The sequence below is a fragment of the Schistocerca cancellata genome, chromosome 5, assembly GCF_023864275.1.
Source record: "Schistocerca cancellata isolate TAMUIC-IGC-003103 chromosome 5, iqSchCanc2.1, whole genome shotgun sequence".
In the NCBI taxonomy this organism is placed as follows: Eukaryota; Metazoa; Arthropoda; class Insecta; order Orthoptera; family Acrididae; genus Schistocerca; species Schistocerca cancellata.
This window is the reverse complement of record NC_064630.1, coordinates 503,364,169-503,391,922: the sequence shown is the minus strand read 5'-3', so window position 1 is coordinate 503,391,922 and position 27,754 is coordinate 503,364,169. Positions and strand designations below refer to the sequence as shown.

Here is a 27,754-nt window from a genome sequence, read left to right as displayed (position 1 = left end):
CAACAGTTGAGCCCATGTCAAAGTAACCAACAACTGTTTCAACGTGTCCATATGCACCTGTGGCTGTTGCAGAAGTGGTAGGGGTGAAGCCTCCAGGGAAGAGTCAAACGGCAGAAAATCCACAGAATCCAAAACATTTGAAAATTCAACCTCAAGGTCACTACTTGTTCTAACTAGACTACAAGGAATCAGATGGCCGTAAAAAAGAGATGAAATGTGTTGGTCACAGAGTGACATCAATACAAGAAAAATAGTTTACACAAGAACAAGTGAAAGCAAATCATAAAAATAATAAAATTATTAAAAATGTGTGAATAAGAATTAGAAATAAAATATTTTAACCAATTAATTGAATAAAAATAAAGATCACAGTCATTTTGATAAAGATTTAAAAATTACAGTTTCAGAGCACCTGATGAGATTTAAACCCTCAGCCTTCTGCATGTGAGAAATCTATGTATCATTATGCTGTGCCACCAGTCACAGAACTGCTATTATTTTTAAAGCTCTAGGCCATCACTTGAAATTCCAAAATATGTTTTTCTTCAGTAGCTCACAAACTAGGGCCCAGCAGGGTGAATGGCTGCAGTGTGCGATACCTGGGCCCCTAACCTACACAACCATATAAATGGTTTACTGAGCGAGGTGGCGCAGTGGTTAGCACACTGGACTCGCATTCGGGAGGACGACGGTTCAATCCCGCGTCCGGCCATCCTGATTTAGGTTTTCCGTGATTTCTCTAAATCGCTCCAGGCAAATGTCGGGATGGTTCCTTTGAAAGGGCACGGCTGATTTCCTTCCCCATCCTTCCCTAAATTGATGGGACCGATGACCTCGCAGTTTGGTCTCTTCCCCCAAAACAACGCAACCCAACCATATAAATGGTTTCAAAAAGTCAGTCCCACCCCTGGCAACCTCTTCTTGTAAGATAATGTGTAATGTCAATATTGCTTAATGTGTTCTCTGGAACTGAAACTGATCTTTTCCAAGATTGACTTCTACAAGGGTGAATTAAATATAAACAGGATTTTATTTTTTAATCTTTTATTGAAAAATGAAAAGCAGTTACAGTTATTTTGCCACACAGGTTGCCACTTTAGAAATACATTTTTCCCAGTGAGAAGGAAGGTGTTTTATCGCAGCAGCCTAGATAGAAGCTGGTTACGTCAGGAACCAATTCCACATGAACTCCTCCATGCCCTCATCATCTACAAAACAGTGCCCTGCGAAAGCTTCTTTAAGCAATCCAGATAAATGGAAATCCCTGGGCAATTGGTCTGGGATGTAAGGAGGATTGAGTCCAGTGCATTCCTTGTAGTTTGGAGACTGTTAGAGCTGCAGTATGGAGCCTGCATTGTTGTGGAGGAGGATGACCTGTTGAATCAGTTGGTCGTATCCTTTGTGGCGATAAGCATTCCACACCTTCTTCATCAGATCGCACCAATTGTGCATTGCTCATGCTATCACTGAGCAAAATGCCTCGCCACTCCAAAATAACAGTTGAAAGGACCTTGCCAGCTGACTTTAACTGGGTCCCCACCCCTTTCTCTGCCACTCCTTGCTGGCTTGTTTGGATTTAAGAGTGTAGTAGTGGACCCGCATTACTTTATTTTGCAGACTTTTCTGTAAGCCTCTGACAGACCTCCAAACGTCTCAACTTCTGATTTTCAATCAAAAAGTGAGGGACCCATCAGGAACACACTTTACAGAACTGTAGGTCATTTGTGATGATCACTTGACAGTTCCCATAACTTAATCTGACTGCATTAATGTTTTCATCAGTAAAGCCGGTTGGATGACAGCGATCATGTTGTTGGTTTTCCACATGTTCTTGGACTTCCTTGAAATCTTTATGCCACGCAAACACATGTGCCCTTGATAACGTTTGTTCACAAAACTGTGCAGTCAATCTCTGGAAAATCTCTCTTGCCCAAACTCCTTCACGAGCAAGAAATTTTATCATACATTGCACAGTGGACGTGTGCACCTGTTGCTGTGACACTGTGAGCATTACTGACGAAGGTGTTCAAAGTACGTAATGCCCAGCTCTCCCCATTCCTAATGGCCCCATCCAATAACATTAGACATTCAGATCCTGTACTATCATCAGTTGATGCTTAGAAACAAAAATCCCATTTATATTTGATTCATCTTCGTACCAATCTTTCCATTTTTCTGAAAAAAACTCGTTTCAGTATTTTTCATCCACTAGCTGTATTGGTCATAGCATGGTTGGCCTGTAAAGCAGGCACTGATTGACCCATGCCTTGCCAGAACAGAGGCGGGTAGTGTGTGGAAACTCAGGAGGTGGTGGGGAGTTGTTGGTGGCTGCAGTGGGGTCTGGTTTGTTTACTGGGGCTCTGAGATGATGGCGCTCCCACCACACTCACAGGACTCATCATCCATGAGGACCCACTTCCTGAGGTTTGCCTTGCACCGTGACACTCCCGTCCTCAACTGGTTTTTGTGCCTTCCTCTCACATAAGCTAGGTGAAAGCCCACAGCAAGTTTCTTTTTTTATGTTCTCCCATACCCTTCTAGTTAATGTATTTTGCATAGTTGTTTTGGGAGATCCAGGTGCTGATGGAGTTATTGATATGTGCATGAGTATCATCACTGATCTCAACCTAGGCATTTGGGGTTCATATCCTAACAGAGGGTGTCTGGAATCAATTTCGTGCTTCATTTTCTCCATTTCTGCAACTATTTTTCTGTGGATGTCAGATAGTGTTGTACCCGTAATCTGATAAATTTTGGTGGCAGGAGTTGGTCATAGGCAGCTAGTCACAATGCTCCCAGTCTCTTTTGATGCCTTATCCACCGGTTTGGCGTTTGTGGAATTCCACCAAACTGGTGCTGCGTATTCTGCTGCAGAGAAGCATAGTGCCAGGGCAGATATACAGAGCATGTTTGGCTGTGAGCCCCAGACGGTGCCAGTAAGTTGATGGATGATGTTCTGGGCAGATACTGTTAGCTTTGTTTCTAGGCAATGATATTTGAATGTGAGACTATGATTCAACTTTCCTCCCAGATGCTTTGGAATATTATAGTGGTTGTTCACCACTCCAGATAATATTTACTTCATCCTGGTTTCCCAGATGGAAGATGTAGATCTGCATCTTTCTGGGATTTTGATTTTAGGTGATAATCATCTTCAAAGACCGCCATCAGCTTCATCTCTATTTCCTCAAAGGTTTTGCCTTGAACTGCATTTGTTATATCATCAGCATAAATAATTATTGTGCAGTAGAGGAACCACTACACTAATCCGAAGGGAGACTATTTCAGGGTCCTCTCTTTGCTCATCCTATAATGCAAAGTGACAAGAAACCTTCTACTTTGCAGCAAACGATGGGTAAACTTTGTTAAACAGTAGTCATTAGTGATTGAATTCAACCTTCTATTCAACTTCTTTGGTTGGCAGTGTCATATGTTGCTGACAGATCTATGAGTACCACTTCTATAACTTATTGTGATTAAACATTTGACACCCTAATGACCAATAATGACCCATTGAATCTTCTCTGTCATATGTACAAGTCCAGGATACAGCTTCATGCTGTAGTAAAGGTGCGACTATGAGAATTAGGCTCAGTAAGTTGAGTTCAGGATATGGGGAAGGTAACAAAGCCTGCAACTATGCAACTGTTTTGCTGTGCTATGACTATACATGTGTGTGTATGTACATGAAGAGTGGTTGCCATCTTCATTATTTTCTTCATTTGAGATCTGAATGTTCTGAACAACCATGCTGCTTCTGAGCCTGGTGCTGAATTAAAGGGAATTAAAGGGAGCAGTGATTAGATGTGGCAAAAGAAATAGGACTCACCTGATGTGAATTGTGGGTCTTGGTCAAATATGATGTTGATTCAGACAACATACAGGAAAATGGATGAATGACACAATTAATAATACTGCAAAATAGGACAAGTTCCAGTAACAATGATGGAGATGGAGGGCGATCATGCACCCTTATCTCCAAAGCAGACCACAAAGACCAAATAATACTGAGATCTGGTGAGTGCAGTGGTGAGGGATGATGTGACAATTTATCCTTGTGCTCACAAAACCAGCCCTGGACAAAGCAAGAACTCCAACCAAATTACTTTCTTCCATTGCTCCATTGTGCAGGTTTTATGGCTTCAGTGCCACGTTTCCCTTGTATGGGCAACTGTATTACTAATGAGTAGTTTGGGAATTCCAGCTTGCATTGCAATTCCCTGCTTGTGGAGCTCCATTTGTATTGTTTTGGTGCTGACAGGATTCATAAGTGCAGTATTCAGTTCTACACTGCCTTTTGCACCTATCATCCTCATATTTTTGGTCAAAATCCTTGTCGACGACCATCCGTCATGATCATTCAGCACATACTTTTGTTCACATTGTGACTTAGTGGATAATGTATTTCTGCTCTCCATATATGTTCTATAAATCTTTGACATGGTGCCTCCCGATACACCAAGCCCTTTGGTTCCCTTGGTTATGGAAGCACCCACCATACGAGCACAAACGATTTGCCCATATTCGAATTCACTTAGCCCCAACATTATGCATTCACAAATACACAGAACAATGTTCCGACCATAACTGACACTTGCACTGTACTGAGGACTCTGCACATGTGCTGTTCACGATCAAATATAACAGCACAACCTGTAGGCTCAGCAAGCATTTGCATTTATGGTCAAGCATGCATTTCCAGTGATGTTTGATATTTTTGTCCAACACCTGTAATTCACAGCTTCGATCCACCCTCTATAAGCTGTGGTATTTCTGAAGTACTGTAGGAGCACTCACAATGCCAGCAGGATATCCATTATGCTGACCTAACACAAAAGGCTTACTAATTGTCATAAAATGCTTTCATTCTGCATGTAAGAGTAATTGCAGGTAAGCATCAGCTCAATCTAGAACTTACTGCTCATAATTCTGTCAGTAGCTTTTTTGCATAGTAAAACGGATAAATATCTGCATTTGACTGAACATTGATAGATATTTTAGTCATCACAAATTCGACTCGTAGTGTTAAGTTTTTTAATTACAGCAATGGGTGTCACCCATGGAAAGACGCAGTTACTGTCACAGCACACAACCCTGTAAACAAATGAGTTCTGCTTTAAAAACTTCCTTTACTGCAAAAGGCATACGTAGGCCTAGCTCAGAAAACAGTGGCAAACCATATTAGGTTTGTTAATGATACTTCAAAGTTTTGTTTACAACCCTGATTAGATTCAAAGAATTTGTTACTTAAAGCAAACAAATCAGTAGATAGAACACTATTCAGTTTGATGTTAACTGAATCTTGTATTTGAAAACTATAACCAGTAAATGTGTCTTGACCAGAAAGTTATACTCCTAAAAGCAGTACAAAAAAATTTATTGGTTATGAACATGTTTGTTGTAAATGTTGATTGTTACTCAGCCTTTTAAAGCTGTAAGCTGATTTCTATATGTTACCACTCAACATTTCCAAAGCCAATAAGCCATCTGCCATGCCATCATGTTTCATTGTTAATCACCTTGAAAATCCATGCCCCCTCCGAGTTGATGACTAATGAGAAAATCAGCCTGAGTCCACTTTAAGTATTGGCTGATGGATCTGGTATGATGGTGTGCAATTGGTTGCAATGCCCCATGTGAATGTCTTTGACTGACGGCAGCCGCATGTTAGTGCCCTGCAAGCACATGTCTCACCCACAGGTTCGGCATGACATGCAATGTGTGAGACAGCATGAATACATTTAGCAAACGTTGTTGGTGGAAGTTGCAGAATATGACTGAGGCTTCCTCGCCAGATAACATAAGTGACTGACCACTTTGCTGCAGCCATGTGGATGTCACACACATGTAGTCACTTGCACATAGGCTGCAAACTTTGTACCTGAGTGTGATGAATACAGATTAGAAGTTATTATTTTTTATTCATGAACAACACACAAAAATATTTATTCTAAATATTATTCATTTAAATGAATAAAAATATTTATTTGTCATCTGTGAACAATAAACGTTACAGATAATAGATAAATATGAAATCCAGTGACATTTTTGCTCCAATTCTTTATCATTTATTAAACAAATGTACTTTTTGTTGCTTTTAAATTAGTTTTCAAGAAAACTTTTTTGCTCGAAATATCTCATCAGAAAGTTTATTTAATTTGTTACGCTTTCCCATTGCAACACATTAAAGAAGATATGTTCTACACAGCTAAAGAGCATACCAACACATATCATCTTCTGAAATCATCTTGATTTTAGGATAATGATGCAAGATTTTGTCTTCTACAAAAATTTAGAATTCATCAATTCTCCTGTAGTTTTTTTGGAAATAATTCTTCGTTACACCACATTACCTTAAACTTTCAAATCATGTTCAAAATAAAATCTTCTTTTTACAACATAACAAGATTTAAAACTGGGGATCCGATTTCTTCAACTTTTCTGTGGCTGCCATATGTCTGTAGTATGTTGTAAGCCTCCTCAGGTAATGGCCAGCAACACAGGTGAACACTGTTTTTATTTTTTATTGTGGGTAAGACAGTGCTGCAGTAAATGCAGTTGGTGTATAAAAGCAGAAAACTTCTTCAAATTGCCCCTTGACACTTTCTCGATAAAAAAAAGTTGACAGTGTGATGTAATATTATGAACTCTTTTGTGTACTCAAACCAAGTGTGTCTTATGGATTTTTGCAATCTCAAATCACTGTGTAACTGCACACACACACACACACACACACACACACACACACACACACAATCACATCACATCTACAAACTATTCCATCTCCTAATGGATAGATTACTGTGAGTTAATCCTAGAACATTTTTGAATGACTTTAAATGATCAGCAGCTTTCCATAAACGTTTTAGGAGACTTTAGATTAAAAGTCACCATGTTTGTCATTAGCAACCACTGAATTCTTGCTCAATTCACTCATTTTGTAACCCTTTAAACACATGCAAACTGCATAACTATATCAAGGAGACATCCATATCCATTAGTGCTAGCAATTTAAGGAAGGTGTTAAAGATGAAGAGTGGCTACTTACGTAGAGTACTTCTGCCTGTTTTCAGGGGGAAGGTGAGAAGTACTGGCAGATGCAAAGACATTTGAATGGGAGCCACGTCGGAAGTGTAAATGCTAAGACTGTCCGCCTATAAGTATTCTTATGATTCATTTATTACACCGTAAATTGAGTAAAGTTGCAGCCGGTGATCGCCTTGGACACTGCAGTGGGTTTTTTTTTTTTTTCCCAAATAATTCTCACTTCTCCCTCATCACTATACCTCTCATTTCTGTTCTCATTGTGGTCATTAAAGTTAATATTATCAACTGTAATGAGTCCTATTAGTTCATTTGCTCAATTTACTTGAGAGTTCTTACAGCATAGCTGGACTGAATTTTTTTGTTAATTGTAGACAATTACAATCACTTTTCATGTCCATCAACATAAATCTGTATTATTTGCTCTGTCCAAAATACCTCTGTGTCAATGCAGTTTTAGCTGGAGACTGAATGCAAGCATTATTTCATCAGCTTTTATTCACACAAATTTAGGCCTTCACAGCTAACTCAATGACCTTCAACAACATTCAGTGTTCCATTACTACTTTACATTTAGTTATACATCCTACTCTGTAAGTGTGGTAATACTTAATGAATCTCAGCTATACAGCATTCACTTTCTCCATGGAAATCAATAGCTAAAGAGAAATTATAATCATAAATCTTGCCAATGCTTGCTGGTCCCATTAGTGACACTACTTTGAGATAAAATTGTGTAGAGTTCGTTTCCCAGCAGTCAGTGAGTAAGTGCTGATGATACCGAGTGTGGAAACAGCCAGCTGCATGCTTCTGCGAGCCAAGTGAGTGATGGGCAGTGAGCACTACTCACGCAGATTCACCAAGCACATGCAATGCTCTACCACATAACACGTTTGTTAGACATAAAACAAATATTATTATACTGTGGGCAATTCCACTGGTAGCCATTGCAAAAATTTGTTTTTCCTACAATTTAGAAACTAGAATTATGATAATTGCCATTATTATGACTACTACTATTAGAATTTCTGTTGTCACATCACATTTTTTATTGAGGTGACATTTGAGTATTAATTTCTTAATCAGTTTATAGGCACCATTGTCTGTTAGTAAAGCAGGATTTATATGACTGGTTTACTATCTTCTAACACTAGCTGTAACTTAATGTAGCAGCTACTACATGCATCTGCGTCTTGAAATGAGTGGACAACATGTTACATAACACAGTGATGGACAATCTGCAAGTTTTTAAGAGTGGTTTTAATTTGTGAACCAGTTGATGTTGTCACTACGAGCAGGGAATAAAAATATTGTCTGAACCCAAGTATCATAGATATTACTACTATGGCAAAACAACTGGAACTGTTGGAATTTATACTCAAAAATTTCCTTGAATCATCAAATGTCAAAAATGTAGATGCTGCCAGTGCTGTTGTAGCTACCAACAGTAGTGAGGTTGCTTCTATGCACTCCAGCAGCCCACTGCTGTTTCTGTAGTATCTCAGACTGTTGAAGTTGATCTTTTTGTTACATCAGCTGTAGTTGCCACAATTAAAAAAAAAAAGAAAAACCTTCAGTATCTTCACCTGAAACTAAACTCGCCATATCACCACTGCAAACTATGCTGCATATGTCCTGACTGACATCCTCTTTGCAATATGAAATTCTCCAAGATGCTCAAGATTAAATTATCTTTCAAATTGTCCTTGTTCACTTTTATTTTTTATAAGCATATACCTGATGAGTAGGGAGGGGGGGATAGAGGGAGACAAAGGGATGAATGCAGTAAGCAAGTTGCAGTAGTTATTTAGAAATGAAGAGATATGCACAGGATATACTAGCATGGAGAGCTGCATCAAACGAGTCTTTGGACTGAGGACCACAATATATGCTGGTGTTGTCAAAGGAGCTACACAGTAGAAAAGCTTCATTATGTACAAATAGGTGAGGTGCTTATGTAGCTACTCATAGAGGTCCATTGTGGGCTGTAATTATTGTATGGCAATGAAACTTGGTAGATATGCTGATGTGTTAATATATAACCGATTTACTCTACACAAAAAAAGCTCAAATTTTGGCCACCAGGTGCAAATCCAGCACTGTACAGCATCTCGTCAATGTCTCTAGTGCTCGTGTTGAACAAACTGTGTGTGGCAGTTAATAATAAAATCAATATTATGACAGTCTCACTTGTTGAACCTTTTCTGCCCACATCCCATTCCTAATCCTTTACACATGGAAAAATTTCTTGCATTCACAGTGACAGATTTGGACCAGATGGTGAAAATTGGAACTAATTTTTTCCAGCATAAATTGGTTCTACATTAACGCATTAGGGTAATTACACCCCACACCAGGCCCCTGTGAGTGGCTGTACTTTCATTATAACCATCCCGTATTTTTGATATGGTAGTTTTACTGAAAATGAGTCTGCTGCTCATTCAATGCTGTAACAGTCAAAATATTTTACCATTTATCTCCAAATTCTGGGCTATCAGTGTCTTTCTCACTTTAAATCAGAGACTTTTTCTTAGTCTATAGAATTTTGTATCCCTAACCACTAAAGTGACTGTGGTAATGAAAGCTGTCACAGAATGTATAAAAAATTTTAGAATAAAGGAAACAACTCGCCAAGCAGAAGTAACTTAAACTGTATCAAAGTTATCAATATCTGAACTGAATATGGCAGCAATCTACATAAGCACCTCACCTATTTGTACATAATGAAGCTTTTCTACTGTGTAGCTCCTTTGACAACACCAGCATATATTGTGGTCCTCAGTCCAAAGACTCGTTTGATGCAGCTCTCCATGCTAGTATATCCTGTGCATATCTCTTCATTTCTAAATAACTACTGCAACTTGCTGACTGCATTCATCCCTTTGTCTCCCTCTATCCCCCCCTCCCTACTCAACTACTACTTTCCTTTCATGTCCTATGAATCGTAACTGCAGTACAAATTCTGTTCAATCTATATATGACCTTTTACTTCCTGTATTTTATCCCTGCTGCCTTCAGAATTTCAATGAGCTTATTCTAGTCACAACTGTCAAAAGCTTTCTCTAAAAACATTATAAAAACATTCTCTACAAACATTATAAACATAGGATTGCCTTTCATTATCCTATCTTCTAGAATAAGTCATAGGGTCAGTATTACCTTGCATGTTCCTACATTCCTCTGGAACATTAACTGAACTTCCCCATGGTTGATGACTTCTACCAGTTTTTCCATTCTTCTGTAAGTATTTCATCTTAATATTTTCCAACTGTGACTTATTGAAGTGATAGCTTAATAATATTCACAATCAACACCCTTGGAACTGGAATTTTATTAATTTCTTCATGAAGTCTGAAGGTATTTTACCTGTGTCTCATATCTTGCATATGAGGTGGAATAGTTTTATAATTCTGAGGGAGTGTCATCTACTCAAGTTGTAAACTTCACAGTTATTGTCACGAGGGTGTATATTACTACTGTCAGTATGCCAAGAACAACAGCGATCTGCAACTTTTGCATTGCAACCACCTAAAGTAATGGTAAAGTATGGCTACTAAAATGTCTTGTCTTATCTTTATCTAAAAGAATGAAGTATATAAGGAGTTCTGTGCATCCTGTACAGATACTCCATTGTGAATGTACTACCAGTTATCGCCTAGTTTATGACTCTTCAATGGCAGGAGAACTGCACTTGAGGCCAAGGTAGTGTGTTCATCATACTTCAACAAAATTTAATCTCAGTGAGGACAAGTATTGTAATCATCATGGTGTGGCTGACAGGATGGTAGTGAATGATTACTAGTCACTAGATCACGACTCAGTAAGTTGGAAACAGTCTTCGAAACATATGCATAAAATGCAGTTGACACTACTGTGGATGTTTAATTAATTGCACTCAGCAGTACCCCACATCATTCTGATGAAATAAGATGAAAATACGTTCCACATTGTACATTAGCAACATACACATGTTTAACAAGGCTTACGTATGTATCAGGTTAATTGTTATATTTTGCTTGAAGTTCATGAAAACCATTTTTGATATTAAGACCCAGCTTTTCAATGGTTTCATGAAAACTAGAATTTGTTAGACAATATTTTGTTTACAAATAAATTCAACTGAAACAAAATATATGCAATTAAATATTATTCTTGTGACCTGCAAACATTTGTTGTATCTAATGAATGTGGTTGTAACAGTACTTGGTGAACAGATGAGGAAGGTATGAATATGAACAACAAATATAAAGTCTCAAATGTAGTACTGGGAATATAAAGAGAAAGATATGGAAGAACAACATGAAACACGTTAAGCTGTATATCCTGTTCATAATGTATAAAAACTGAAAACAAATGAGGCCAAACAAGAACTGGAGTTATCATAAATAGAATACAAAGAAGCTTCATAGTATGGGCACAAATTGGAAACATGAAACATAAAAATAAATGTTGACACTATTTGAGACAGAAGATGAGCATCTGCTCATAATTAGCTAAAACAGCAGCAACTGTAGTACAGCTGATGGTCATACAAATAATAAAGAAGACATAACACACTTGTTTTTAGAAACTGGTGATTGGTGTTACTACAATACTTTTCCTATGCACACTCCTAATGCAACTTACTAATCCTGTAACTGACAAAACCTATTTCAGCAAAGACAAATGGGCCATGTTATATACTAACTGGCATTATGTTCTGCTATTTGTGCCGGGGGACTCTCCACATAAGAATTTACGCTACATTACCTTACTATAATTGGCCATAAAGTTGACTATTTCATTTTTAATGACTTTTTGCCACCCTCCTCCAGCTCCACTTTTTCAAAAATTGACTCTCTTAAATGATACATTCTTATAACTTCAGTTTTTCAAATCTAATACATTGCCAATGTTTTATTGTTTATATCTCTTTGATTCTACTGTCATGTCTCTCCCTTGATCAAGTGTCCCAAACGATTTTGTGCCTGCATGGTCTCATTTCCTCCAGTCCATCTTTCTTTTTTGTTGGGGAGAAGAACCATTGTTTTAAACAGAAGCATCTGTATTAGTTTTAATTGTATGCGTCTACATCTGCTGCCACTTAATAAGCAGAAGTTTTTTCTCTCATTGTTTGCATTGTTATTTATTGACATGCTATTTTAGTGTATATATAATGAAACATCCTGCCCTTCACCTGAAGAGATGTAGGGAAGCCACAAAAATCTAAGTCAGGATGGCTACGAGGACTTCCTGACTTCCCAAATGTGAATCCATTGTTATAATGTATTTCTTGATTTGCTTCACATCTCTGACATTTCTCCATCATGCTGCAAATTATAGATAGATAGAGAGAGAGAGAGAGAGAGAGAGAGAGAGAGAGAGAGAGAATGTGAGTCTCAAGTTTGAGAATGATTGTTTGGTTCATTGGAAAGAAATGAGTGGTAAATAAAGTGACTTCTAATTGTAAAATATATGTGCATTTTATACTCACAATAAGTTAAAGCAGTGGCTACTGTGTTAACTCTCAAAATATGCAAAATAAAGTCACATTATAAATGTTGTACTAGCATGTAGACTTCATTCGTTATCGTCACCTACTTCCAAATTTGTATTTAAATGTCAGGTTCCTTCTTTCATCATATAACACTTTGTGGGGAGCTATCATTTTTATTTGAATTATTCTCCACATTGACAATAATTCCAGTTACTAACACAATAATTTTTGTTAGTTCTGTTTGTAATTAATTGATACTGGTATTGCAGGTACCAGGCAGAGGATAGAGATCTTGAAGCACAAATGCTTGCTAAAGGGCTTCGGCTGACACCTTTGAGAAAAGAGTCACATGTATGACTCTCCCAGCATAAGACTATGTTTTGATCAAATGCATCCAGTAATGCTCTGCAGTGCCAGAACTGCATGTAGAGATTATTTGTTTGCATGTGAACAACATTCTTGCATTTCATTTAAATGTTATGACCAAAGTTTTCTTATTGATACTTGGTTTAAATTAATGATGAAATGGCTGAAACTATTTGTTGCCACCTTCATGTATTTTATTATTGTAAATATGTCCATAAAAAGTATTTATTTTAGTTGGAGTTCATTTCAGTTAAGTTGTGAATGGAAAGTATTTGTCACTATTGATTTTGAGTAATGTACTGGAGTCCCGCTATCTTATCTGTAGTAAAATAAAAAATAGAACCAGAGCAGTGAATTCTGACTGACACATTGTGATATTTGAAGTAAGATTTATAATGACTAACTACGAGCTTTAAATTGCAGCTATTCTTGACAAACATTGTTGGTAGCTTTAAATTATTTTTAATTATTGTGCTCTGTCCATCACATCTTTAGTATTTGTAAATGGATACATATAAAATATATTTTCTATAATTGCAAGTTATATTTTTATCTTCAGTTTTGTGAATAGGCGAGCTCAATACGTACCATAATTTTAATTTATACAAAGGTCTAATAGCAAAATGCTTGAGCTACAACAGGAAATATTTCCTTTGGAGTATTTTTAATAGAATTTGACGTATGTATTTTTTAAAACATTTTGTGTATGTATGGTCATGAATGGAACTGCCACTTCACTTTTCTGAAGTTACCAAGCAAGAGATTACATGTGAATGTATCATATGTCTGAATTGTTTAGATTTTTTATTTGTCGCATTGAGCAAATACAGTTTATAAAGCAATGTCAATTCATTTGGAATAAGGTGTAAAAATTACTAAAAAGACATTTTTGATGCAGAGCCTAATGTTGTATTTATATGTAAATAAAAGATATTGTTTGTATTTCGTAAGTGCAATTTGATACATATGTAACAAATAAAAATGTTGTTTAGATAGAAATACTCTTTGTATACATTTTTCAAATTATTAAAAACTTTTAACAAAGACTGGTTCATTTACGTTAGCTTTTTGTTAAGTCTGTTCAGAAGGATCATCCTAAGATGGAAGGATCATCCTAAGATGGAACAAGTAGTTGAGTGCAAGGAAAGATTAGGGGATTCCTGAGAGGAGCACAGAAAGAAAAAAAAAGATGGGAATGTCTGGGGAAGAAACCAAAGACAGAGAAATAGTTAGTTTTCATGGTGAGTAGTGTTCTTTAAGAAAAATGTACGAGAGAAACTACATAGCGACCATCTGGCCATTATAAATGGTCAACAATCCAAAATGCAGCATTTGAGACTCGTATTCACAAAATACAAGGGAGAAATTGTGAATTAATCAGATGCTGCAAATGACAGATGCTTCACAAATCGGTTGAAGAGGCCAAGCCAGCAGCAGAGATTTGGACTAAAACCAATGTTTGACCCCTTCTCTGAGACCCAAGATAGGCTACATACCATTAAAGATAGTGTAAGTCTTAGTGTCTGATGTGTATAATATCCCCTGCAAATGTAGCAGCACCTGCCCTGGAACTGAGCACTGACCAACAACAGCTTATGTACTCAATGCTTAATCTCTGTGGTATCATTAATTTAATTTTTACCAAAATTAAGGACAATATGGGGGTCACTCCCTTCAGGACATTATTACATCTCACATACTCTTTATTTCCTTAGCAGAATAGTTAAAACTGTACTACAAAACTTCTTTTTTTTTTCAACCATTGTGAGTTTGCTCTTATTGCAGGCTTATAACTAATGGAGAAAGGATAATAGGAAAAATTTAACTGTGCTACATTAGAGTACAATGCAAAATTTGAAAAGTTCAGTATAAAAAAGAAACTATCAATAATCGATTTTATGTCTGATATAACATAAAAGGGGGGGGGGGGGAGAGAGAGAGAGAGAGAGAGAGAGAGAGAGAGAGAGGGGAGAGATACCTTACTACTTAACACTGTAATAGCCAGAATATCCTCCTCTATTTACTCACACATTCAAATTTATACTACAAGATAACCAGTGGTAATTTACAATAAATGAAGTATGTCTCAGAGGCAAAAATAAGACATACATAGAAATTCCTTTTTCAGCAATTTGACATTGCTGGGAGGCTCAAAAGTGCAGGAACAAGTCTCCAATTTGACCAATCTTATAGACTTATAATTTGGAATGTTAAAAAACGTATTGGGTATTGTGGGCCTTGCAACAAAATAAAGATTTTTTTTTAATTAAAAAGGTTTTTCTGTGGTTCACAAACAAATTAATCTGTGTATATATCAAAAGTATGAGATAGTAAAAAAACAGTTAGTTAAAAAACCTTTCAACCTGGTCTCAACTGAACCAGACACAACACATTAAACTTGTAAGCTGAGATGTGAGACAGTTCTAAATACTTCTTCATAAAGTTTTAACAGAAATCTTTTACTGCCAATTTCTTTCCTTTATTAAGTGTTCTGCTAAATTGTAAGCCAACTTTTGAAACTCAGTCTTAGCTAGTGGCGTTAACCTCGAACCTAAATCTCTCATGTGCACTAAAAGCGTTTCCACATAATTTTCTTCAAATGTTGATCTGCAAAAGCCCATCTGAGGTGTTGCCGATATCTGCTGATAACCTACAATGATTTTAATCTCCTTTGCAATGTAGTTCCAGAAACAATAAAATGATCAGGAGCAGTACTTTTGGTCATTTCCCCTTCCAAACCACATTCTTCATTGCAGTCTCTGACAAGAACTCAAGTGACCTTCACTACATGTTGGCCCATATTATCTAGCACTCCCCTACATGAATTCAATGCCCCTAAATGTAAATACAATATACAAACAACAGTAAACTCGCTTGAGTAAGAGCAACTGGTTAGCATTATAATGCTAACCTACAAAATAATAATAATAAAAAAAAATGAGAGTTACTAATTATTATCCATCTTCTTTTGCACATTACAATAATAGAAATTCTACGGAATAGGAGGAGTTGTGAAGGAGAAATGTTATCAGTTTGTTTTCAAATTTCACTTCACTGTCTGTCAGACATTTTATGTCACTGGGCAAGTGATCAAAAAAATTTTGTTGCAGCATTGCTAAAGACAGCCCTTAATGTGTGTAATTGCCATTTGCACTTGGGAGTTCCATGTGAAAAGGGTTCTGGTGTGATTATGGCCACACAATGAGAATTAACAAATTTTGAATGCGGAATGGTTGATGGTGCTGGACGCAAGGAACATTCCATTTTGGAAATCATTAGGAAATTCAGTATTCTGAGATCCACAGTGTCAAGTGAGTGCTAAGAATACCAAGTTTCAGGCATTACCTCTCACCATGGTCAATGCTGTGGCCGACAGCCTTCACTCAACAACCATGAGCAGCAGCATTTGTGTAAAGTTGTCAGTGTTAAAGATAAAGCAACACAGGGTGAAATAAACACAGAAATCAATGTGGGATGTACAAAAAACTTTTCAGTTAGGCCACAGTTAGGACATTGTGGCAAAATTTCATAATAATGAACTATGGCAGCAGACGACTAACATGATTCCTTTGTTAATACCACAACATTGCCTGTAGTGCCTCTCCTGGGCTCGTGGCCATAATTTTTGGACCATGGACAACTGAAAAACCATGTCCTGGTGTGAAGATCCCTGATTTCAGTTGGTATGAACTGATGGTAAGGTTCGAGTGTGGCACAGACTCCATGAAGCCATGGATCCAAGTTTAAGCTAGTGGTTGCTCCATAATGGTGTGGACTGTTTTTACATAGAATGGACTGAACTGATCACTGACTGTAAATGGTTATGTCTGGCTACTTGGAGATCATTTGCAGCCATTCATGGACTTCATGTTCCCAAACAATGGTGGAATTTTTGTGGATTACAATGCACCATGGCAAAACATTCATGATAATTCGAGGAATGATTTGGTCACCCAGATCGCCCAGTACGAATCTCATCAAACATTAATGGGACATAATAAAGAGGTCAGTTTATGCACAAAATCCTGCACCAGCATCACTTACACAATTATGGACAGCTATAGAGGCAGCAAGGTTCAAGCTTTCTGCATGGAAATTCCAATGACTTGTTGAGTCCATACCATGTGGAACTGCTGCACTATACTGGGCAAAAGGAGGTCCAACATGGTATCAGAAAGTTTAATTTAATGTCCTTTGTTCACTGCCTTGTAATACATTGCACTAGCCAAAATGCAGCCCCTCTGTGAATGCTGTCCTCAAACACGGGATGAGTTGGTTGACATATGTAAGCAGATGGAAATCACCCAGACTATTGACAAATGATTGGTAGCTGCTGCAAATCGGTGTGTTGGAAGAGCTCCCGATAGTTGTGTACCTGTGATACCTGTACCAGAGGTATCTGAAATACTATCCTCTCCTGTGGATCCTGTCTCCTCTGCAGAAAGTACAAGGTTTGACTTTACTCATCCACTTGACTACGATTGGTGTATCAATGGTAGGTCTAAGCATCCTGTACAGGGTGGACGGGGACCAGAGAGGACTCAGGGTGTTGTACCAATCCCCCTAACCCACAGGTTTGTGGTGCTGTCTTTCACTGAAACTGAAACTGACCGAGTGGGACTCACTTCACCTGTCATGGGGAAACCTGTTTGTCTGGTCTCAGGAGGAGACAAACACAAGAGGGTAGAGGTCTATTAATCATCGGATGTATGGCAAATGATGGTACACCTTAGGGCAATAGCAGCAAGGGACAGGAAAAGAAACCAGGTGAACTCAGTGTGTATGCCTGGGGGCCTCATTCAACACGTTGAAGAGGCCATTCCAGTAGCCATCGAGGGAACAGGGTGCAACCAAATGCAGATTATGGTGCACACTGGAACAAATGATACCTGTCATCTGGGCTCTGGAGACATTCATGGGTCATTCCAACAACTGGCAGACAAGGTTGAGAAGACAAGCCCTGCACATGGAGTTTCAATAAAGCTCACAATCTGCAGCATTGTCACCAGAACCAGTCATGGCCCTCTGGTTCTGAGTCGAGTGGAAGGACTGAACCAGAGACTTCAAAAGTGTAAAACAAACTAGGCTGTGACTTCCTGGACTTGCAGCACAGGGTTGAGAACTGTAGGGTCCCCTTAAATAGGTCAGGTGTGCAGTACACATCAGAGGTTGCTACTCAGTTAGCTGATTGTGTGTGGGGTGAACAGAAGTGTTTTTTAAACTAGGCAACTCTCCATTCAATCCAGATAATGATATCTTAAGAAACCAAGAAATATCAGTGAAAGGTCAAAAGAAATACCTCCCACAGGTGAGAGTATTAAAATCCTAATGGTAAACTGCCGAAGCATTCACAGCAAAGTGCCAGAGTTTAAAGTGCTCATGAAAATCAATGAAGCTCATATAATACTAGGTACAAAAAGCTGGTTGAAATGTGAACTTGATCACAGTGAGATCTTTGGGGAAAACTTAAGTATATATCGATAGGATAAGTGGTGTATTAGTCACACTACACAAAAAACTAAAATCCACCAAGATAGAAATTAAAGCAGTATGTGAGATTGCTTGGGCAAGACTCAGTATCAGGGGTGGGTATAAAATGATGATTGGATCCTTCTATCATCCACCAGCCTCATCTCCTGATGAAACAAAAAAAACTTCAGTTCACTTGTACGTAAGTTCCCTGATCATACTGTAATCATTGCTGGAGACTTGAATCATACAACAATTAATTGGGAAAATAACAGTTTTGTTAGCAGTGGGTGTGAAAGACATCCTGTGAGACATTACTAAATGCCTTCTCTGAAAATTACCTGGAACAAACCAAACAATGGAAAATCCATGATGGAATGTAACAATATTATGAAAAGGAAAGTTGCTACTCACCATATAGTGGAGATGTTGAGTCGGCACAACAAAAAGACTGTCACAAACAAAACTTTCAGCCAGTAAGGCCTTCGTCAACAATAGACAACACACACACAAATGCAAACCACACTGCGTGTGGTTTCAGTTGCCTGAGCTAGCAGTCTCGCGCGCGCGCCCGCGTGTGTGTGTGTGTGTGTGTGTGTGTGTGTGTGTGTGTGTGTGTGTGTGTCGTCTATTGTTGATGAAGGCCTTACTGGCCGAAAAATTTATTTCTAACAGTCTTTTTGTTGCGCCTATCTGTGAAACAGCATCTCTGCTATATGATGAGTAGCAACTTTCCTTTTCATAACATTGTTAAGTACATCTACATCTACATTTATACTCCGCAAGCCACCCAACGGTGTGTGGCGGAGGGCACTTTACGTGCCACTGTCATTACCTCCCTTTTCTGTTCCAGTCGCGTATGGTTCGCGGGAAGAACGACTGTCTGAAAGCCTCCGTGCACGCTCGAATCTCTCTAATTTTACATTCGTGATCTCCTCGGGAGGTATAAGTAGGGGGAAGCAATATATTCGATACCTCATCCAGAAACGCACCCTCTCCAAACCTGGACAGCAAGCTACACCATGATGCAGAGTGCCTCTCTTGCAGAGTATGCCACTTGAGTTTGCTAAACATCTCCGTAATGCTATCACGGTTACCAAATAACCCTGTGACAAAACGCGCCGCTCTTCTTTGGATCTTCTCTATCTCCTCCGTCAACCCGACCTGGTACGGATCCCACACTGATGAGCAATACTCAAGTATAGGTCGAACGAGTGTTTTGTAAGCCACCTCCTTTGTTGATGGACTACATTTTTGAAGGACTCTCCCAATGAATCTCAACCTGGTACCCGCCTTATCAACAATTAATTTTATGTGATCATTCCACTTCAAATCGTTCCGCACGCATACTCCCAGATATTTTACAGAAGTAACTGCTACCAGTGTTTGTTCCGCTATCATATAATCGTACAATAAAGGATCCTTCTTTCTATGTATTCACAATACATTACATTTGTCTATGTTAAGGGTCAGTTGCCACTCCCTGCACCAAGTGCCTATCCGCTGCAGATCTTCCTGCATTTCGCTGCAATTTTCTAATGCTGCAACTTCTCTGTATACTACAGCATAATCCGCGAAAAGCCGCATGGAACTTCTGACACTATCTACTAGGTCATTTATATATATTGTGAAAAGCAATGGTCCCATAACACTCCCCTGTGGCACGCCAGAGGTTACTTTAACGTCTGTAGACGTCTCTCCATTGATAACAACATGCTGTGTTCTGTTCGCTAAAAACTCTTCAATCCAGCCACACAGCTGGTCTGATATTCCGTAGGCTCTTACTTTGTTTATCTGGCCACAGTGTGGAACTGTATCGAATGCCTTCCAGAAGTCAAGGAAAATAGCATCTACCTGGGAGCCTGTATACAATATTTTCTGGGTCTCATGAACAAATAAAGCGAGTTGGGTCTCACATGATCGCTGTTTCCGGAATCCATGTTGATTCCTACAGAGTAGATTCTGGGTTTCCAAAAACGACATGATACTCGAGCAACACCTGGAACACGTAGTTAGGAACCTCACTCATGATGAGAATACATCATATCCAAAGGCAACAAACAGACCTAACGTCTTTGAGGATGTCCACATCGAAACTGGTATCAGTGACCATGACACAGTTGTGACAACAATTATTAACAAAGGAAAAAGGACAATTAAAGCAAGCAGAAAGACATAGGTGTTCAGTAAACTAGATAAAAAAATCAGTTGTTTCTTAGGGGAGATGAAAATCTAATAGTCATGGTGGGCTGGAATGCAATTGTAGGGGAGGGAGTAAAAGAAAAGGTTACAAGAGAATCTGGGCGTGGGACAAGGAATGAGAGAGGAGAAAGACTAACTGAGTTCAGTAATAAATTTCAGCTAGAAATAGTGAATACTCTGTTCAAGAATCACATGAAGAGGAGGTATACTTGAAAAAGGCTGAGTGATGCGGGAAGATTTCAGTTAGATTACGTCATGATCAGACAGAGATTCCAATATCTGATACTGGATTGTAAGGTGTACCCATGAGTAGATCGCAATGTAGTAATGATGAAGAGTAGGCTGAAGTTAAAAGAGATTAGTAAGCAAGAATCAATTCACAAGGAAAGTGGGATACGGAAGTACTAAGGAATGACAAGGTCCGCTTTAAGTTCTCTAAGGCTATAGATACAGCAATAAGGAATAGCTAAGTAGGCAGTACAGTTGAAGAAAAATGGATATCTCTAAAAAAGGACAATCACAGAAATTCGAATTACAAGTCACTGAGGAATGAAATAAATAGGAAGTGCAGTGAAACTAAGATGCAATGGGTACATGACAAATGGGAAGGAACTGAAAAAGAAATGATTGTTGGAAGGACCACTTGGCATATAGGAAAGTCAAAACAACCCCTTCGGTGCAGTTGAAAGCAAGGGTGGTAACATTAAGAGTGCAAAGGGAATTCCACTTTTGAATACAGAGGAGAGAGCAGATAGGTGGAAAGAGTACATTGAAGGCTTTCAGGAGGGGGGGGGGGGGATTCAGATGTATCTGATGTGATAGAAGAAGAAACAGGAGTCAATTTAGAAGAGAGAGGGGATTTGTTATTAGAATCAGAACTTAAGAGAGCTTCGGAGGACTTCAGATCAAATAAACCAGAAAGGACAGATGACATTCCATCAGAATTTCTAAAATCATTGGAGAAAGTGGCATCAAAATGACTGTTCACATTGGTGTGTAGAATTGTGACATACCATCTCACTTTCGGAAAAATATCACTCACACAATTCCGAAGACTGCAAGAGCTGACAAGCATGAGAATTATTGCACAATCAGCTTAACACCTCATGCATCCAAGCTGCTGACAAGAATATACAGAAGAATGGAAAAGAAAACTGAGGGTATGTTAGAGGCAATTCTGACGGTGTAGTTGATAATGGAAGTGAGACTAAAGAAAAATCAAGACATGTTTATCAGATTTTCCAACCTTGAAAAAGCATTCACCAATGTAAAATGGTGCAAGATGTTTGAAATTCTGAGAAAAATGGGGTTAAGCTATAGGAAGACACGGGTAATTTATAATATGTACAAGAGCCACGAGGGAATAGTAAGAGTAGATGACCAAGAACAAAGTGCTCCGATTAAAAAGGATGTAAGACATGGATGTCTTACATCAGGACTGGAATTAAAATTCAAGATGAAAAGATATCAATGATATATTTGCTGACGGCATTGCTATCCTGAGTGAAAATGTAGAAGAATTACATGATCTGCTGAATGGAATGAACTGTCTAGAGTACAGAATATGGACTGAGAGTAAACTGAAGAAAGACAAAAGTAATGAGAAGTAGCGGAAATGAGAACAGTGAGAAACTTAACATCAGGATATATGGTCATGAAGTAGATGAAGGTAAGGAATCCTACTACATAGGCAGCAAAATAACCAATGACAGATGGAGCAAGGAGGACATCAAAAGCAGACTAGCACTGGCTGAAAGGGCATTTCTGGCCCAGAGAAGTCTACTAGTATCAAACATAGGCCTTAATTTGAGGAAGAAATTTCTGAGAATGTAGTTCTGGAGCACAGCATTGTATGGTAGTGAAACATGAACTGTGGGAAAACCATAACAGAAGTGAATCAAAGAATTTGAGATGAGGTGCGATGGACGAATGTTGAAAATTAGATGGACTGGTAAAGTAAGGAATGAGGAGGTCCTGTGCAGAATCGGAGAGGAAAGGAATATTTAGAAAATGGTGACAACAAGAAGCAACAGGATGATAGGACATCTGTTGAGACATCAGGGAATGACTTCCATGGTACTAGAGGGAACTGTAGAGGGCAAAAACTGCTATCAATATGCTCTCATTGTGGTATTATTGATTAACAGATATAATTAATAATGTTAAATGTGAGATTATTTATAGATTCCTGTTATCAGATAATGAATTTTGATACCTCAATGTTATACCTTATGTGAGAATCTTGCAGATTATTTATTGGAAATGACAATGAAATATCAAGTGAATTTAGCGGAACAATTCTGCACCACAATAGGAAGTAAATCAATGTTCATTTAGTTGCCAAATGTATTCTACAATGCTGCTAATTCTCCACTAGCCTAGCAACAGGAAGAATACTTTTCTCAGTCAATGTGCTGAGCTGGCTAGCAGATTGTAAGCTTGCCTTTAAGTGTCCCAGTGGCCATTTGAATTCACAGTTTTAGCTAAGAAATTGTGTAAAATTTTAGTGTTGTTGGTGTTAGTTGTGGTTTAGTAATATTAATAAAAGTTGTTGCTTTCTTAGAAGAGAGAATCTCGAAACCACTATTGTTAGCTCTTTAATTAGTTCTACTGTTGTAATTGAACTTACGTAATGTAGACATTTAGTTTTTTCAGTAACTGTTAAAATTTTACCATGAGTGAGAAGTGTTAGCTATGTCATAGATTTGTGAGTAGTGGGTTATAGTGTGAGATTTGTTCAAAGTATTTTCATTAGGGGGGGGGGGGGGGGGGATGCAGTGGGGAAGACAGTGGGCATTCTAGCAAAATCCCCTCCTGGGAATGCAGAACCTGTAGTTGAAATAAGTTGATAGAGGAGCAGGAGCACAAGATCTGTGCCCTTCAGGTGCAGTTACGAGATGCAAAGGAGGAACTAGATAGGTTGAGGAGGGTGAAGGGTGCTGGGGAATGGGAACTGGCAACTGGTAAGAAGGCAGCTAGGAGGAGGAGATATTCAGTAAAGACTTCTTAAGAAAACTTCGCCCTCTTAAGGTTTTCTTGCTAGCTTGTTTCAGTAGCTTATTGATCTTCGATTCCCGGCAGGGTTAGGGATTTTCTCTGCCTCGTGATGACTGGATGTTGTGTATCTTCATCATCATTGACTCGCAAGTCGCCAAAGTGGTGTCAACTAAAAAGGACCTGCAATACGGCGGCCGAACTTCCCCGCATGGGGCCTCCCGGCCAAAAATGCCATATGATCATTTTATTTCACTGGTTGTCATTCTGACTGAGTGCAACTTTGTCACAGAAAAAATAAAATACTTGTCTCCAGTGATATTTCAGCCAACAGCTGCCACAGTCTTCCCTTTGAAGGCTGAACACTCACCTGCTGAGCTATTTATTACTATTTATTGCCACTTACAGTCAAGACTGGATAAACTGTGTCAGTGTTACAAGGTTAAAATTACACAAGCATTATAATATAAGAACAAATTAGCATAACTATGCATATAATACATGACAAATATTCATTCATAAGTATAGCATAACACTTCATAACATATATATAGAGAGAGAGAGCTTTTTAACAAGTATATGTTCACTCCATTTCATATTGTTCTGTATTGTTTAGGCTGTCCAATTTGCTGCCTTACTGTCAAAGAGTTCATTTAAACTGTACAGTGGTTTTTGGCACACATTTTGTGAGATATTTCCTCAAAATCTCACCAATACCAAATACTGTATTTTAATATTTAGATGGTTGAACTTTTTAATAGCTACTGCTGGAAAACTGTCCCATATCAGGGATTGTCGACAGCTTGGGATGTCAGTCAGGTGCTGGAAGGTTTCTTGGTGAATTGCAGCCCGTTCTTCCTGGAGTGCTGCACTGAGAAGAGGTATTGATGTCGGTCGGTGAGGCCTGGCATGAAGTTGGCATTCCAAAACATCCCAAAGGTGTTATATAGGACTCAGGTCAGGACTCTGTGCAGGCCAGTCCATTACAGGGATGTAATCGTCGTGTAACCACTCCGCCACATGCCATGCATTAACAGGTGCCCAATAGTGTTGAAAGATGCAATCGCCATCCCCAAACTGCTCTTCAACAGTGGGAAGCAAGAAGGTGCTTAAAACATCAATGTAGGCCTGTGCTGTTGTAACATTATGAGTCAAGATAGCTGTAACGGAAACTGAATAGCGTAAAGTTATCATTAAAAATGCACGCCGCGCGATTTAATTGAATAGCATAAAGTTATCATTAAAAACACACGCCGCGCGATTTGTGACGATTTGGTTGGTCATAATAGTAGTAACATGCTTTTGAATACAATTAAAATATAACGGCGATACCTGTTTAGTGTTATTGGAAACACTATGTAGTAAATTAATAAGTAAGGTAGCCGATCCTATAGGAAGAGGTGAAATTGGGCATATTAAGGTGTTTTGCTTTATGTCGACTAAGCCCATGATACGGCGTCTTTTTTTCCGTTTACTCTTAGAAAAAAAACAAATAAGTAACGAAGTGCTAATTGTGCGTTGTGAAAAATATAGGGGCGAATTTTAAATAGCTACAGTGTATAATCAGACTAACAAATGGACATTCAGTTACGCGAAATAGCGGACAGCGAAGTGTGGTCATTAAATTGAGTACACCTACAGGACGGTCAATTCCGGGATAAGTCTATTCGCATCTCACGAGGGACGCGGTATTGAGACCGGTTTTTTTTTATTATATCACGGAGAGCGGGCTTCAATTTATAAAAAGGAGAAAAGCTGTATCATTATCATTGACTGTTGGTGTTAAGCAACCAAAACTGTTCATCAAAGGGTTTCGGTGAATGAGTGGTGAATGCGAAATGAAACTGTGAACGAAGTTATGTTAAATAAAGCAGAAGAGACAAGACAGTTTGGTCGTATCTGTTATTATTCCATCAACCGTAACATTTCTTCTCGTTGTACGAAGCCTTTATAGACGATCGTTATGACAATTTGCTTTGAAGGGATCTCGTTACGAGTTAAGTTTTGGGGACCTGGTCAACAGGGGATAGTTCGTAGATCTTAGCTACTGCAGCTATTCTGGAATCAGGTGCTACCGTGACCGTTGTGTGTTGTCAATGGCTTAAGGTCATCATATCTCATGCTCTAAGATTGACGCGCCTTTCCTCTTGGTATAACGGTGTTTCACGGTAACAACGACAACGCCGACGGCGAAGGAAGATACGGTAGACTGTGATAGTGCCACACAAAACAACAAGGGGTGCAAGCCCCCTCCATGAAAAGCATGACCTCACACCATAACACCACCGCCTCCGAATTTTATTGTTGGTACTACACATGCTGGCAGATGGAGTTCACTAGGCATTTGACATATCCACATCCTGCCATCAGATCGCCACATTGTGTACCGTGATTCGTCACTCCACACAACGTTTTTCCACTGTTCAATCATCCAATGTTTATGCTGCTTACACCAAGCGAGGCCTCATTTGGCATTTACTGTCATGATGTGTGGCTTATGACCAGCTGCTCACCTCCCACCTAACTGTCATAGTACCTGTAGAGGATCCTGATGCAGTTTGGAATTACTGTGTGATGGTCTGGATAGATGTCGGCCTATTGCACATTACGACTCTCTTCAACTGTCGGCAGTTTCTGTCAGTCAACAGATGAGGTCAGCCTGTATACTTTTGTGCTGTGTGTGTCCCTTCAGATTTACACTTCACTACCACATTGGAAACAGTGGACCTAGGGATGTTTAGGAGTGTGGAAATCTCGCATATAGATGTATGACACAAGTGACACTCAATCACCTGACCACTTTCAAAGTCCGTGAGTTCTGCGGAACACCCCATTCTTCTCTCTAAGAATGTCTAATGAATACTGAGGTTGCTGATATGGAGTACCTAGCAGTAGGTGGCAGCACAATACACCTAATATGAAAAATGTATGTTTTGGTGGTGCCCGTATACTTTTGATCACATAATGTGTCATCAGTGGATAATGATCAGTTATCATGTACTTTAGTTTCCTCAGGAGGTATATGGCTTGTGACAGTTTGTCACACACATGTGCAGTGTGTTCTTGCCAAGTGAGTTTACTGTTCATCATGAACTCCAGACATTCAGCCTACATCCCAATTTTTGCATTTTTTCTTAATTTATTTTTCTTTTGTTTATAACAAACCATCCCTTTGTAGCATCAAACAAAGCATCTACTTCTTTTAGCGTCTTGCTGCAATCAATGCCCTTCAAGTTCAGACTTCTGCCACCTGAGAATTGTAAGTACTGTCCATGAGGGCTTAAATCATTTGGAAAAACTAGGAACAGGACAGGGCCATTACCAACCCATGTGGGATGCTGTATCCCAACTTCCGTTCACACTATAGTGCTCCTTGGACTGACAGAATTTACCTTCTGTTTTCCAAAAAAGATTTGAGAGTTGCCAGAACAGTTTGTCCAACTCCATATTTACTGAGCTTGTATAGGAGTAACTTATGAGGAATGCACTCAAACGACATACTAAGATCACAAAGTGTCAGTGGTACAAATTCTTTTTTTCTAAAAACTGTGGTTTACCTTTGTAACCAGATCTAGTACTGCTGTTGCTGAAGATTTGCCTTTCCGGAAACCATGCTTGGCGTCTATGAGGAGTTTATTAATTTAAAAGTAATTTGATATTTGGTCTTTCAGTGTAGTCTCGATCACTTCAGCAGCCACAAACAAGAGGACTGCCATGAGCCACCGCCTCCAGCAGACATTCATGATCCGGAGATGATCCGATAAAAAGATCGAAACCGGTTACCAGTAAAAAAGTTAAGTGATCAAGACTGCTTCCAGTTTATTTATAATAATTACAGACCGTTGTTTTCCTATATAAGAACTATGTTCTTTAAAATGTTAAACAATGACATTGTGTTGCACCACTCATTGCATGGAATGAGTTGCACGCAAGTGGTTTCATATATGACTGTAGACACATCTACACCAGTATACACTTCAGTTTCATCGTTTTGTGGGTTGTGTCTGAAATGAAAGTTTTGGAAGCTGCACATCACACGAGTTGTGATGGAGTTACAGCTTGTTGCGTGGAATCACTACATAAGAAAAAAATAAGAAACGTGTTTAGATTCATGACTGGATGAAGGAAAGACGTCAGCTTGGTTACTCAGCATCCTTGCAGAAATAATTTATAACGGAAGATCCAAGAAGTTCTTTAAATTAT

The 27,754-nt window shown here is 38.7% G+C and overlaps 1 protein-coding gene across 2 annotated transcripts in view; it reads left to right on the top strand.

Annotated features, from left to right (window-relative positions):
• Positions 1–13,874, top strand: part of LOC126188985 (F-actin-monooxygenase Mical) — a 550,752-nt gene extending 536,878 nt beyond the window's left edge. For both annotated transcript variants that reach the window (XM_049930777.1, XM_049930776.1), the window contains one exon: positions 12,790–13,874. In XM_049930777.1, coding sequence (XP_049786734.1) covers positions 12,790–12,877 — 88 coding nt within the window. In that variant the 3' untranslated portion in view covers positions 12,878–13,874. The remainder of the gene's footprint in view (positions 1–12,789) is intronic.
• The last annotated feature ends 13,880 nt before the right edge of the window (positions 13,875–27,754 follow it).